Source organism: Leptinotarsa decemlineata, unplaced genomic scaffold, assembly GCF_025532065.1.
Source record: "Leptinotarsa decemlineata unplaced genomic scaffold, Ldec_3_MD MMD2_tig00000035_RagTag_RagTag, whole genome shotgun sequence".
Classification (NCBI taxonomy): domain Eukaryota; kingdom Metazoa; phylum Arthropoda; class Insecta; order Coleoptera; family Chrysomelidae; genus Leptinotarsa; species Leptinotarsa decemlineata.
In genome coordinates, this window is record NW_027412540.1 from 2,434,247 (window position 1) to 2,450,977 (window position 16,731).

Sequence of the window (16,731 nt, forward strand, 5' to 3'; positions counted from 1 at the left end):
GAATAATTCTGGATCGCAGAGAGATAGGCCGATTGCTGAAGATACCCCATTTGTGGTATTCAATCTAGTATTCCTTTCATCATTTAGAAGATTAAGAGTTAGATTAATGATAACGGTTTCTACTGTTTTGCCAATGTGTGTTGTTTTCGTCGAGCCCCCATATGTTGTTGATAGATAGATAGATAGATAGATGTATTAGTTCTTTTTGCTACATTATGTAGATGGGACAGGTCATATTTCTCAGGTATAATATAAATGTGTAATATTATAAGATGTCATTTGAATAAAATAATAACCTGACACACATTGTAAAACAAATATATACATACATATTAAAATATAAGAAAACATATGAATAAATAAATAAACATGTTACGATATATACGTCACAATGACAGTGATCTGACATTACTAACTCCAAGTATAAATTAATCTATCGTGTAGAAATCTTTTTCCGATAGAAACACTTTCAACTGTTTAAAAAACTTGAGGTGGCAGTGTCTTCATATCGAATGGCAGTATATTAAAGAGACGGATACAAGCAAACTTAAGAGACTTTTTATACTTTGCGTGATGGTGTTTTTGGGTGATGAGTCTATGGTTATTCCTAGAATGATAATTATGAACTTCCGATCTCGAGTCTAGTTGTCTTGTATTTTTATAGACATACGTCAATATTTTTTGAATAAACAAACAGACAACAGTTAGTATTTTGATTTGACGAAAAACCACTTTACATGACGTTCTATAATCTGAATTGAAAATTAGCCTCAGTAATGCTTTCTGTTTTATGAAAATTCTGTCCACCCCAGTTGCTAAACCCCAGGCAGCAATGCTGTTGTAAATAATGGACTGAAACTTGGCGAAATAAACTGATATCAGTGCTTTAGTACCTATCTAATTTGTTCTTAAGGGATTTAATGAGATAATAGGATTGATTCAATGTCTTGAATGTGGACTCTATAATATGTTTTTGCCAAGTGAAATGTGAGTCCATTATTGTTCCTAAGAATTTTGTTGAGCTTGTTAATGACAAGGATTCATTCCGGAAAATGAAAATGGAAATCATGTAGGCTTCGAGATGAATTTGCAAATTCCATACAGACCTATTTTTTCGGGTTAACTATAAGTCTATTTCTGTAACACCAGTCATAAAATTCGTGTAGGACTGAGTTCACAAGGTTATGTATTTCTTCCGTTGTTTCACTTGAAATAATAGTGGAAGTGTCGTCTGTGTAAGGGTATATCGCGAGCATTACTTATATTATTAGGTAGATCATTCACATATAACAGAAAAATTAGTGGACCGAGTACACTGCCTTGAGGTGTCCCATTTGTAACAAGGAATTTATCGAACATTATATCACTCTGTTTCACCTGGAAATATATATTTATCAGGAAAGACATTATAAGCTGATTTATGTTTTCTCGAATACCAATCTAAACTAGCTTATCTGATACGAATTTAATATTCAAGGTGTCGAAGGCCATACTCAAATCAAAAAATAAACCTACCATAATGTTATTTTATCTAATAAATCATGTACTTCTTGTACAAAGTTGAACGTTGTAGTTTCTATCGAGCGATTTTTCCTGAATCCGTGTTGGCAATTTGTCATTAGATCGAATGTTTCCAAATAATCATTTATTCTGCCAGATATAATGTTTTCAAACATTTTTGAGAATATACTGATTATTATTATGGGACGATAATTCTCGATATTTTTACTGTCACCATTTTTAAGTATAGGGACAAAGATCGCAATTTTAAGCAGGTCAGGATATTCTCCAAACGAAATACATAAGTTTAAAATACATCATATAACTTCAGATAATATATCCACGCATTCTTTGATTATTCTTGTGGATACTTCATCATAATCCTGTGCTTTTTTTATTGTCAAACGAGACTATAAATGTGTCCCGATTTTCTCGTCAACTATTGTTGAGAAATACTATTCGAATTTTACTACGATTTCTTCTTCGCTACTGATTATTTTATCATTATGACTTGTTTTCATTTGTTTTCATTATTTTTATGTGGCTGTTTTATAATATTCCAGAAAGTTTTGGTTTTATTGGTAGAATCCGGAACTTTTTTCATGAAATGATTTACTTTTTCTTGACGTAATTCATTTTCAACACTCTTCTTGGCTATTTTATAAGCGGTGTTACTATTATCAGAGTTTTTCTGTTTCCTCAGGTAATTCAAGTGCTTGTGATCATCAATTTTTCTCTTCAGTGAAGTAAAAAGAGTGATTCTGTTATTGTCCTCTTGGTATTTTTTATTTCTGGTGGATTTAGGAAATGCTGCCTCAAAACACCAATGAAAATCTTTTCAAAAAACATAAAAAGCTTCATTGGAATTAGCAAAGGTGGCGGTAGTGAAGTTTGAAGTTTTTTAGGAATTCCATATCACCAGTTAGAAGTTTTTCAAATTCAGTTATAAAGAGTTCGTTAATTTTCCTAAATTTATGAGTTTCTTCTGGATTCCTTGTGTTCGTAGAGGTATTTTTCATCTTATTTTTCCAACTTATAATTTGAGAATGATGATCCGATAAGGCGATAAGGTTACTTCGGGTTAAGCTGTCTCTGTTGATGTTAGTTAGTACATAATCTATGCAACTGATTGTTTCACGATCTCCCCAATGTCCAATTCTTGTTGGTTCATTAAGAAGAGATATAAAACTGTATGTTTCAATTATATCATACAGAACTATTGTATCCATATTTCTTGATAGACTGTCAACGTTGAAGTCCCCACATATGAACACATTTTTGAATGTTTCGGTAACCTTTGCCAGTAGAGCGGAAAGTTGCATAAGGAACAAGTTTACATTGCTGTTTAGTGATCTGTACAGACAGATTAGGGCCGTATCTTTATCAAATGATTTTCAAAAACTACACCTCACGATTTGATCTCCACAAACTCAATTGAAAAATATTTCACAACATGTTTCGCTGGCACAGTAGTTTTCTCAATCGATTTGAATCACTTTGAATCACTAGCGAAACATATGATATATTTTTCAAATAAAGTTTGTGGAGATCAACTCGTGAGTTGTAGTTGTTGAAAATACTATGGATCTTCATCAAATAATGGCCAAATCAATCAGAAACTGTATCAAATGAAATGGCAGGACATTCAAATGTCAGCTCAATAGATAGGCTACAAATAAATTCTACATTTTTACATTTATTGCAAACACTATTCTTTACAAGAATAATTGATCCTCTGTGCTTGTGGGAAAGTCTACTATATTTACTGATTTCCTTATAGCCTTAAATATCTATGATTTGATCTTTTTTTTTCTGATTGATTCGGCCGTTACTTGATGAAGATCTTTTTTTGCCAAATGCTCACTGAGAGAGATAAATGTTGCGTTTATATCAATCATCAGTTCTTCAATTGAATTTTGTTTTATTTGACAAACACTGTACAAGTTGCATTGAAAATTTTCATGTTGGAGAAATACGATAAGTCATTTAATATAACAGTAGATGAATTTTTACCTGTAACAATTGATTCTACTGGTTTTCTATTATTGAAGCTTGATATAATCATGGGCATAAAAATTGCTGTTTTCATTTTCATCATTACTTTCAGTTACATTTTGATCATTATTAGTGGTAGGTACAGATTTTCACTTCAGATTAAGAACTGTTGGAAAGCTTATCATAAGTTACAGTATAATTTTTACAATAATGATTTTGTTTATAAGTTGCTAGTCCCTTGCTTAATAATAATTTTCCTTTGTTACTGAGACAAACCCCATCCGTTTTGTAACAGTTTCTATTGACAGTATTGTTGCATGAGACGTGTGTTCAGTCCCAGAGAATATATTTCCTGGAATACATCTAGGTTTCTTTCATAATTTTTTTCATTTTATAACCAATGATCATAGCGATAGGCTTCTGTGATAATGAAGGGTTGGGTATGCTTGAGGTTTATTATAAAATCTTTGATGATTGCTCTGTTGTGTGGGTTAAAATCTCCTAATAGTAGGTATACATGGGGTGGGTAGTTGGTTGAAGGGGTTGGAAAGTTTTACTACACTTGGTTACGAAAGTGGTTTTCCCGTAAGCATAATACTGATGGGAAGTATTCCGAAAGAATCAATTTCAGCATATTCAATTGAGGTTCCATTGAGGTTCCACTGAAGTATCCTATTGAATGTTATATGGAGAAGAAAAGAGAAAAACACTTTGAGGATCAGTAGGTTCCTTGAGAAGTATCAGTATCCTCTATTCTGCTGAATGCATCTAATTCCAGCTGTTTTTTTGATTTTATTTCGGATTTTAGTGCATCTTAATTTTATTTTTCGTTCTGTTAGCAAAGGATAAATGCCATGCAACAAGTCCAGTTGCCCGACGATATCCGATTTATAGATTTTCGCCACACTCAGAGGGTCGAATGAGCTATAAACGTTTTCGAAAAAGTCGATTTCCGCATATGATAAGATGTGTTTCTGAGATTTGTTTTCAAACATAGGTCTAGTAGGTCTCAGAAGATATTCCAGTGACTGTTTATCTATAGTGGTTTTGACTGTCTCCAACTGATTTGGTAGGGGTTAAGTAAAGGCCGTTTCAGATATACTGCGTTTGATTGAAAGACTTGGTACTGACGTGTCCGTTGTAGGAGTTGAGGTTATGTCTATTGTTTCAGGAAGAGGGGGAAATTTCAGTTCTCGTGGTTCACTGATGGTTGTTGGAGGGACTTCTAGTGTGTTATGTTTGAAACCGGCTCGTTATTGGGTATTGTCGGGCAATTTACAGATGAATGACCCTCTCGTTTGCATTTGAAGCAGAGCTGGTTTCCTAAGGACAAATATATTCGGTATGAGGTCTCGTCGAATGTTATGACAATGGATTGGTGTATTGTGGAGTGGTCCCGATATTAGTTCGTCTACGGAAACTGAGAACATGTTTCAATTCAGGATTGGACGATCCAATTCGTAGAAAAGATAAAGGAGAGACCAAGTGTAAGCCCAGGTTGCGCAGTTCTGTTATTTACTTTTCGTGGAGACTCGTAGGAGATTCATTTGAAATGATTAATTTTTCATTGGGAGTTATGAGACTTCTTGTCGATAAATTTCCTAGTTTATTATAATTTTTCCTTCTGCCCTATTGAAAAAGTCATCGAGTATTTCTTCGCTTGTTAAATAAATGTATGTTTGAAATTCTTGATAAAAATAAAATATTTTTGGGGTCGACTTGTGTTCCTCACAATAGTCTTCAAGTTTGGTATTATCGAGTGCATTGAACAAAATGGCTTGTTTTTTTGTGGGGAACATCGATTAGTTATGTTGGTTCGGTACAGAAGAGAACAGTTTTGGTGTGTTTCGGGGACTCCTGTAGTCAGATGTACCCGCATTCAATCTTTCATTCATAGTATAGAAATATACCTATTTCTTTGGTGCCTTATTACGGCCCTGACCATCCGAGTTGGGACACTCTGATAAGGGCTGATATTTGTCCTTGATAACTGAACCAGTTTGCTTCAACAAGATAATTTATAGTAAAATAAATTGGCTTACAGATTTCACATTTTAGAAAGGTGACTGATGTGAACACTAAGAAGTAGCGGAAAAAAATAATTTCCACTGTAAATGAGCGAATTGAAAGCTAACTGATAAGAACGACAGTATTCCACTTAATCAGAACCGGACTGTCGTGATATTTTTCTGGGTACTATATTGTATTTGAAATTATATTGAAACATTCAACTTCGTTTCTAGACATTTCAAGATATGTTTGAATATTTTCATCAGCGAGAGGCATTCAGTTAAAGACGAGTATGTTTTGAACATTGACATAGCATTGTTATAGTAATTCGTCCGATTTTTATTTGGAAAGATATCTAATAGTTACAAGACAACGTCAATGTGTCAAACGGTTAGAAAATTAAATGCATAATGATTCTTGATGAATTTGAAGAGATTCTCATCAACATCAGATAAAAAGTAGATAAAAATGGGATAAGACAGTGGAGGCAGAGGCATTTTGAAATTTTAGTAAAAACTGAGTTATATTGGGAGGTGAAACAAAAAACTGTTCAATTTTTACTTCAATCCTTTTTGTTCTCAGTTTCTAACGTGAATACTATCACAATTTTTGAGATCATACTTGAAAATTATCACTAACGTTCAGATTATTAGCACTTCGAAGTAAATCATGTTCAGGCTACCTTATCAGCATCATTTTGTTCAATGTCCAAGAGAAAAAATCACATACAAATTTCGATCTTTCTGCGACAGAATAGAATACACTGTTCGACGTTGGTTTGCGAAATTTCGTTTCGGAGATTTTAGTCTCGATACTGAGCTTCGAAATGGTCAACCTGCAGTAATCCAGTAATAGGAAACAATAAAAAAGTACCTTTTTCATGGAAACCACAATTTTTGCTCTGTGCATTTATAAAATATATCAAGAACCATCAAAATGTTGATCAATATCCTTTCGTAACAAAACTTACCCACCCTATTTTTAAAATTTCATGTTTTTTTAGATCGCATGTAAACCTTCTTCAACATTAAAAAAGCATAAAAAATTCTTTCTCATGACTTGGCCGTTCCTACTTCAACTGTGGTTATAGAATTTCATACTTATTACAGTTGTATAATGTATAACTGTAACCGCATTTTCTATGTTGAGGCGTGTAAAATATTGGTCGGGAGCAATTATGCTGGAAGAGAGGCTGACATGTTGAGCTATTGTGAATATTTATCTAGAGATAGCCTGAGACACCTAAATTCATGGGTTATGTTTCTAGTTTACAAAACAATGTGAATAAAACCATTGAGAAACCTAAACAAGTCTTTGACGGAAATTATAGAAAAATGAAGTGACAGAGAAGTGAGTCACAAATATCTCGGCCAGAGTACCGGTAGACATATTTGAGGATGGACAACTCCCAGACAGTTTCGTTCGTCAGTAACCTTCGATCTCTTCTGGATCTCTTCTGGATATATATATATATATATATATATATATATATATATATATATATATATATATATATATATATACATATATATGTCAACATATGTGACAAAAAAAATTTGAAGCTTTATAACTTCTATTTATTATATGCGAACGCTTGCAATAGCTGGCTGTGCTATCATCTTCTTGGCTCTACTAAAACTGAACGTTTCATCCTTTTCTTTGTTCTTTTATGCCGTTAGAACGCCAAAAAACAAACTTACTCTTTTACAAATCGCCAAGCTTTCATCTCTGAATAGAAACTTCGTCAGGACGAAGTGATCTAAGTTTTTCAATTGAAAATTGAATATTGATGAAAACATTTTACAAAATTGGCGCATTGATGGTAATAATGTCATAATTTTCAGATATCTAATATTAGTAACGTAATCTGAGACCAGTCATAATCTATCTGAAAATAATAAAGTCAAAAGGCTATTTCTAAAAATGGTTCACATGAGTAAAAATAATAATAACTTGAACAAAAACTCAGAAATTCAAAATTTAAGTCAAATTTACAATTATATTTCAACTTTTGATCAATAAAATCAAACAATTAATTTCAATATAAAAAAATAGATCACTAATAAATCTTCACTTACATTTAAATCTCACTGTAGATGCAAATATCATAATAATCACATTTTCTCTGATACTGTAACAAAATCTTCAACGTCAAATTTGCATTTGACTTTTCGGTTTTTTATGTTTGGATTTATATGCCTTTTTAATATTTTAAACTAACTTTGCTGAGTCTTTTTTACTACTATATAATGTTTTGCATCACATTTATTTTGTAGATATTCTTGATAAAAAAACCGAAAGCTTGAATAGCAAAAAATAGTGTTTTTATAGCCCGCCGAGATTTGACTGAAATACCCAACTCAAAAATAACCTATAGTTGGAAAATAATTGCATAAAAATCAAAAGATGAATGAATAAGTACTAGTCTGATCATTCCCATATTGATTTCAATCTAAGAACCACCAGTAGACAGCTGTTTCAGCCTGTTGGGCATCGTCAGTATCGGGCAGGCGGTCCTCAGTTAAAGACAAAATGTGAATAACGATTGCGTGAACGCAAGCGAGACGTAAGTGGAACCACCTATTGGTTTGACACCCAAGTCAACTTGCCACGTTTTTATGTCAGTGTTGGTGGTTTGACTAATCAACCGAACAACTGCGGTAGCAGAAATTTGAGAAGCTATCCTGGAATGTCATCGGAAAATAGAATCGACATGTTTATAGAAATGATGTGAATTCGAGAAATTTTAATGCAGTCAAGAAGTTGAAAAATGATTCCATGAAAATCAATCGAGGACCGCCTGCCCGGTACCGACGATTCCCAAATAGGATGAAACAGCTGCCTAGCGGTGGCTCTTAAATTGAAATCAATATGGGAATGATCAGAATAGTATTTATCTATTTATCGCTTGATTTTCATGGAATTATTTTTCAGCAAACTGACTCAATTAATCATCATCAGTATTTTTTTTCATTTATTTCAATTCTAATTACTTTATATTATTGAACTGAAGTAGAGTGATTGAACATTATACCTAGCATAATGACTAATTAATTAATAAAAATCTATACGCAGTAAGGTTACTTATTGATTTCTCATTGCTTTTGTGCTCAAGGAAGTCTTAATCCACTCAACTCATTTTACTGTTGATATAACTCCTTTTCAAAGACGCAAAATTTTTCTTTCTCAATAAAAAAAAATTTGGTGCTAGTTAGAGGTAAGCTCAAAATTTGCTCACTAACACCGTGTAACATAGAGGTTAAGTTTCATCATGAAAATTAAAAATGCTTCAGTGAAGGATAAACTCAAAAAAATCAGCGACACAATATATTCCATACCAAACACATCAAAACTCTCCCTACATAGAAGTATTCAAGAGATTATACGAGAATTGTTCCTATAAGAAATGTTTTTGAATACGAAATGTAAAAATTATTTTTTGAACCTAAAATCTGGTCATATTTCGGTTAAGTTATTTCTGCTCATGACATATGATTGTTGGGATTATGTTGCAGGAGTATGTTGAACTGCGTGAATGCTCTTGAGCAACATCTACCCGTAACAGAACAGGCGGGTTTGGTTGTAGCAGAAGAAAAGACGCAACAAGATTCATGTAAGGATGTGGTCACATTCCAAGTATTATTTATTCTAAAAATATCAGAAAAGTTTCAGTTCCCCTGTAGTTGGTGCCCCAAATGACAAGGACACTTTGAGGGTGAGAAAATTGATAAATTTTCAAAATGTTTATTCAGCATCTCAGCTAATTCTCCAATATATTTTTGATTAAATATTCGGAACTGAACCCTTTTTGATTGAGTTATGTGTACAAAAATTATTTGTTTCGTCGTTAGGCATATTCTACTTTGAGTAGTACAGAACATCTGAAGAACTTCCAGATCTTCATATATGTCTTCAATATAGAAGGTTATCTTTTTGATTCTCTAGTACCCTCACTTATAGGGTACAGCCTGGTGAATCAGATGATCTTATAAAATTTCAGTCTTGTGGAAGGCAGCCTTCTTGAAGTATTTTACATTAGAAATTTTCTGTTGAATCACTTTTTACTAGTGAATTAGTTAAGTTCATGCATCTGAGCATACGATTTCTCACGAAAATGTTATTGTCAAACATTCTTTCATCTATGGCGAACTTCTAAAGGAAATAATATAAATTAGTATTAATTGAGAGGGGCATTTTTTTAGGATAGAATGGTTTTTTGATAAAAACATTTTGGAATTCCACTGATTCAATTTTACAAAAAATGTAGGAGGAAACTTCCGAAAGAAGTGAAAAACAATTAATTTCAAAAACACTTTACATAGATGTGTAAATCAAGCATACATGTTACTCTCAGATACAAACGAAAGGAAAAATCCCTCCCGAAACACAAACTTCCATATCTACATTGAATTACACATGAGAAAAAGTACTTTCGAAACAACTATTTTCATAAGAATTATGAATTATTTATCCCAATTCAGTTTGTATTACAAACATTCCTTATGGAATTGAAATAGTTATAATAATGAAAGAGTTACAACATAAAATTACATTTACATGGAACACTATCATCCTCAGTCGTGAACTTTCGTGAAGTTTCGGAATAAGACACCTGTGTCTCAACAGCACCTCAACAGCACCTTTTTGGATAACATTCGGATTGAATCAAATGAGCGTATGAATGTATTTATGTGCTGTCATCGTGAGATGAGTACATTTTCCATAAAGTGATAATGTTACAAATGAAATGGGTGCTTCATCTTGTAAATGTTATGCAGAAAGGTGCTGATGATATAATCAGGCAGATGTCCTATTCGAAAACTTCGAAGTCCCCCGTTAAGGATATCAGTGTTCCATGTAAATGAATTTTTTTTAACGTTTTATATTGTGTTTATGTTCATATGAGAGTTAACTCCTATGCGTGTTCTACACATCTTTGTAAAGAGTTTATTTTGAACTTAATATATTTCTTTCGTCCTCCGTAAGTTTCCCACATTTTTTGTATGAATATACAGAAGTAGAAAGCCGAAAGGAAAATGTTCAGGTTAACCTTATATGAACCGAAAAGAAAGTCACATCTGAAACAACTATTTCAACTCAATGACATTGAATTGTACAAAATTATTTTTCACGTACTCATTGTACTTCTTTTACATTTTGTATTTCCATATTCAAGAAAAGTTTCAACTGATATTTTTATCATGTGTCTTTCATATTCAGGCATCTCAATTAAAACTGAAAAGTGAGCATTCAAGAAGTTGATGAAAAATTAATTATTTTACTTCAAGTTGGCCTAGTCTTCTGGGTAAAAAGCATTAATGTAGAAATGGTTTTGCCAGTGATTACTTCATCCCTTATATAGTTATCACTTATCTCTAATATTCCAGTTTCGAAAACATATTAATATGCGAATTATTCTGATCAAAAACATGTGATGCACCAACAAGAAATATGCCTATTAAGAGATGAAGTATGTGCAAAAAATCATCTTGAAGCGTTGTTATATTTGTGCATGATTCTCTTGGAAAGCTGGTTTGAAAATGTGACAGCTGACATTCAATCAATCAAAATTACTGTGGTAGCTTCATGTAATTCTTTGAGATTTTTGTCTTTCGTATGAATCCTTTTATATTTCATTATCAAGAATTCTTCATGTTCATGAATTTGAAATTAATATCTCTAGAGTTCTATCTCAACACCAAACTGTTAGTTTCAACACCTTGACAACTATTTCAATCACCAACTGATCATCTTCGAGAGGAAGATTAAACTAAATCTACCTACAATGTTGTTCTTATTTATACCATAGATATGGACAATATTGTACATAGGTTTATTTCAATCTTTCTCTTGAAGATGTTCACTTGGTGATTGATCAAGGTGTTAATAATAACGGTTTGGTGTTGGGATAGAACTCTAAAAATATTCATTACTACACCAAAGGTTCCAAACAGTGCATCACAATATGAAATAAATTTAGCATATGAAAGTCAATGTCTTTGTTCAAACCAGGTTACCTCTCGGCATGAATAACCATATTTCAAGTGAATTTCTGGATTGTTAATGGTTTCTTTTGACTAGTTCCAAATCCTTTCGAGAGACGAATGTACAAAACAACATATAATCCCCGAAGACATTCAGCATACGCCACTGTACCAGGTATAACAACTTACGAAATATATCACATTCAAAAACAGAGCACGATAGACAAAAACACATTGTATATACAAAGTGCACAATACAAATCGAAATGAGTCGTTCAGAAATGCATCTCGTTTAACAAGACGAAAACCGGAATTTGGATGATATAGAAACTTTATGCAGTGATATTATGAGAATTTCTGTTTTTTGTTTCGATGGAAATATCGCACAGGGTGTCAATTAATTGTCCTGAATAATATCTAATTGGTAATAGGTAACTGGTTATGAAATGTATGAACATAAATAGAATGTATCAACATAAATATTGTTAGAAAAAATGTATTCCTGGCATCGAAAGGCATAGCCTGTTATTTCACTTCTCTGTACACAATAAACTCTTTACAAAGATATATAGATCATGCATAGAAGTTACTTTCAGACACTAACGTCCTTTCAATTTTGAAATTCATTTCTCAAAGATACCTATTAGTGGATATAAAATAGTGAAAATTGAAAGGTGTTTGGAAAAAAAGCTTTCGGGCTTTCTAAGTATCCAACTTCATACAAAAAATGGGTAACTTCTGATGAGTTCCTATCATGTGATGGAAATTTTCATTGATAATCTAGAGAAGTCGATCTTTGAAAATCCTTGGATTGAGAATTTCTTGTATTGGCATAGATATGTGGATGACGTTTTGGTATGTTTTACAGGTACTGAGAGACAATTAGATATTTTTCATAGGGATATTAGCAAAATTCATGAAAACATTAAATTCACTATTGAAATAGAAGCAGAAAACCCAATCCATTTCTTGGGTTCAACAATTAGTAGAATGAACAACAAACATGATTTTTCAATTTAACACAAACCGTCCTATACGGATATTACTATACTCGTACATTACGATTCTACCTATCCTTATCAACACAAAGTAGCAGCTTATGATATCATGATTCACAGATTAGTCAATGTTCTTCTTTCAGTAGACAATTTCAATAAATAACTTAATATCATCAAGCAAATTGCGATTAACAATGAGTTTAAAGCCGAATTAATAAACAAAATACTTGCCAAGAAAGTCTATGCAAAAACGATTCGAAACGTTTTTTATATTGATAAGGTATACTCAAAATTATAGAGCTTTAACGTATTACAGACAAACAACGAAAAAAGTGGATTCATTTTTGAGGAAACGAGATATTAAAATTGCATATAGAACAAGTAATACGTTGGGAAAGTTAGTTGAAAATAATAAAGACAACATCTATATTCGAGAAATTGGGAGTAGATAAATTGAAGTGTAGAACATGTCCTAAGGTATATATTGGTCAAACTGACAGAACTTCCAGGAATCGAATCCAGGAACATCATACGAGCTATGTGAATAAAAAAACAAATATTCAACATATTCAAATCATCTTCTAGAAGAACATCATATCTTTAACGAAGAGTTCGATATTTTGCACATAGAAAATGAAAGTTTGAAACTGCATCATTTGGAAGCAATGGAAATCAATAAACTTAAAAATTGAAACATCCTAATGACTGACCAATCGGATTTGAATAGATCACCATTATTGAACTTGTTTTCTTAAAAACCGGGAAGGAATTATTATTGATGTAGGTGTGAGGTAATATGCTTCAGGTGATCATAATTGAACAGGTACCTTAGGTAGAGGTTTAGGTAATTTTTGGAGGTAGTCTCAATCATGGTTGCCTATAGTATATAAATATTAGTGTAAGAAACAACTTGAAGTGTTCACTTCATAAAGCTACTGTGCTAGAGAAACCTATGATATTTTTCAAATAAAGTTTGTGGAGATCAAATCGTGAGGTGTAGTTTTTGAGAAAACATAATGATCTCCTGAGGACTAACTTGGTAAGCGAAGCGCGCGTCAAGAGACCGTAATTTTTGTTCAGGTTCTAGGAAAGTATTTTCAATAGATTTATTTTACGCCAGAGGTTCTAGTATGAACTATCAAGAATTAATACCTTATTCTATTTACCATTTAATAATAATCATATTGAAAATTCAGTCAAACTATGAGACGTCATTTTCCATGAGATATGATCCTAGGAAGTAAGTTATTTGGTGAGAGTTTTACCAAAAGATAAATACTTCCACAGCAAATCAAAATACCTGGTCGGTTTTTTGGGTACATCACCTTTCACAATCTGAAAAATAAACAAAGTTAGATCAATAGGGAATCTGCTAAAATTTAATGAAGTGTAGACTGTGAAGTTCACCCCGAAATATTATTGCTTGAAATAATCCACAGAAGATCCAGTGACTGAGTAATTAGTATTGATGGAGTTTGCATGCAAATTGAATCATTAATCGAAAAAATAAAATGGCTATACTCACCTTTCGTTATGTGATTGACGTTTCTGAAAATATTTTTTTCCGTTTCAAAAACTTAAGAAAAATCACTTTTGATTGACGCCTTTTGTGAAAGTATATTTCCATTGACACAGTTTTTAAAATATTCTAGTTTCAGTTGTTGTATTTTTGTTATAATTCATTTCGTACTATAGCTCATTTCAGACTAGCTCTGCACTATCAATTCACATTGAAGCACTTAAAATATTCGTAGAGTTTCAATAACTACAACTCAAGCATTATATAGAGTTATGCAAAAAAATCATTCTGATAAATAGAGAATTCCAAGGGTTTCAGTTTGAAAACGGTTGAAAATTAAACATTTACCGACAATTTTCGAAATATCTTTGAAATCAAATTTGGTTTATCTCTAATCATTAAAAATAACTTCATCATTTCTTGAAATATATGGTATTGCTCAATTTATGATAGAAATCCTCAACGAATTCGAATACACTTTATTGTGAGATTATCACTAAACAGTTTATTAAACCGCTTCCCCAGGCGTTTTCATACATATGAACACGCTTTGTTTAGTGAAACATGTGTTGCGATTTTGTGAACTATCTCACAATAAACTATTACTTGACAACGCAAAACATTTGTTCTATCGCTATTTCCAAGAGTATTTTTGAAATTTTTCGAGTGACAAGGCTGAGGCTGATACCAATGACAAATTTATATTCAATAATTTTTTCGAGAAAGTTTCAAAACTGTTAACTGATTAAGAGAGTCATGTATAGTATGTTCCACTCTGGAAGGTATTGGCTTATCAACTGCAATAAACTACCTGGTTTGCGAATGTAAATGTGCTACCGGATCGAACTTGAAACATTTTAATTATGTTTTGCATGATATAGGAGATATACAAGTAATTTACTTCAATGTTACAATTATATTCTATATTTATTTAGTGTCGCTATCGCTATTCTCATCAGAATTAATTATAATTGGCGCAATTGATTTTACAGAAAGATACGAGTTTTCAACATTTGTAACATGACTAACAGAACTTTTCCAACTCTCGGTAGGAATCTCATTCACATAGTTTCTGATTTATTCCACCTCAGTACCACTTAAAGTCGAGAAGTATTTTCTCCAACTCTCGGTAGAGATCTCATTCACATAGTTCCTGATTAATTCTAACTCAGTACCACTCAAAGTCGAGAACTATTTTTTTCCGCGCACCTTTGATTTAAGTTCGTGCCACATATGCTCTATAGGATTAAACTTGCAGCAGTAGTAGGGAGTTAGTCCTAACACTGTATGTCCCAATTCTTCTGCAAATGTATCATAAACATACAGCAAGCACCGAACGTGATGGCGAGCCCACCCCCATGAGCACAAACTCATTTTCAATGTAACCCCCACTACAGCTCTTGCAAGACATACAAATGCTCTGTACAGAGGCGTATCATAACTTGTCCTCCAATGTTGTTGGAAAAAAACATCATCGCCTAACAAAAGTTTATTTTAGGATAAGTGTATCATTATATAACATTTTAATGAACTGTACTACTGCCTAAAATTCTAAATAAAATATGGAAAGAAATTACGAAGAAGTAATGTTCCATTTGCTACCCTAATTGTATCTAATTAGAGGTACGATACTGGCTGGCAAGGGCCTTATCGTAACCCAATAGTAACCTGCGTGATCGCTCGCCATCACTTTTGGCGCTTGCTATACGTTTTCTTAAATGAAAATGACTCCAGCACTAGTAAACGTTCTTTTTTTATCCTCAAAATATATGTCACTTGCAGCCGTAAAGTTTTGAATCTCCAAATTTGTATTATTGAAGACAAGGAAATTTGTTCAATTGCGTTGTCCTTTACTATATCGCTGTTTGGCGGAATGTTGAGGAACAGAAAGTTTTCAAACCAATCTTCAAAAAGCTCTGCTGTCGTATCTTCATGATAATCAACACAAGAGTCCTTAATATTTTTGGCAGGAAGCCACATAGCATTTGGTATCCAATCATTTTCTGATCCTGCGGGTAATATCGTGATTCTATTTCCTATATTTGATGGTGCTTTTGTTTTATACTTATCAGAGGAATCATACCATCCTCTGAAAGGGGTGTCATGCGTGTCAAACCACGTCTCGTCGAGGTAGATTATTGGGCGATTTTCAACGGTATTTTCTTCTTGACGTTTTATATTCAGAACGCCAATTTATTGAACGTGTGGATTTCATTATAACTTATCTCTTGTTGATATTTTGCGCTACTAAGAGTAGTGACGCTACAATTGATTTGAGCCGGTGTTTTAGACTTTTGATTGTAAGAACACGTTGCTCTTCGTACATAGAGTCGATTTTTTGCCTTATTAAATATTTTTACCAGGCGTCTAGACTTTTCGTGTCACCGGAATCTTTAACTTTTTTCTTGATTTCCAACAATTCGTCTAACTGAAGTAAGAGGCACCTTCGTCAAATTGCTGGTTACACTTGCTGCAGCACCCACGTTATATCCTTACTGAAGTGAAGGAATATATACATTTTTTACAATGATTTTCGCGTCACAAGATAAGTGATTTTTCTTTAACAAACCAGTGGAAGAAGAACTATTATTTTTTATCCACGACGCCACATACTGCATATTCCGTAAGTTGGGGTATAACAAATTTGCTATACATATCTATAATAACATTTGAATATTTCGAAATTATTGCACACGGTGATCACTTCCAATCAAATACCTACAAA

At 32.7% G+C, this 16,731-nt stretch overlaps 2 protein-coding genes across 7 annotated transcripts in view; one reads left to right on the forward strand and one right to left on the reverse strand.

The window, feature by feature from the left end:
- The window catches only part of Glut1 (Glucose transporter 1), a 356,436-nt gene that overhangs the window by 332,052 nt on the left and 7,653 nt on the right, over positions 1–16,731 (forward strand). For 5 of the 6 annotated variants that reach the window (XM_074171717.1, XM_074171707.1, XM_074171715.1 and 2 more), the window contains 2 exons: positions 9,021–9,118; positions 11,587–11,664. In XM_074171717.1, coding sequence (XP_074027818.1) covers positions 9,021–9,118; positions 11,587–11,664 — 176 coding nt within the window. The remainder of the gene's footprint in view (positions 1–9,020; positions 9,119–11,586; positions 11,665–16,731) is intronic. The other variant, XM_074171709.1, reaches the window with a different exon arrangement.
- Positions 1–16,731, reverse strand: part of LOC141480961 (uncharacterized) — a 160,996-nt gene that overhangs the window by 14,093 nt on the left and 130,172 nt on the right. The window lies entirely within an intron of this gene.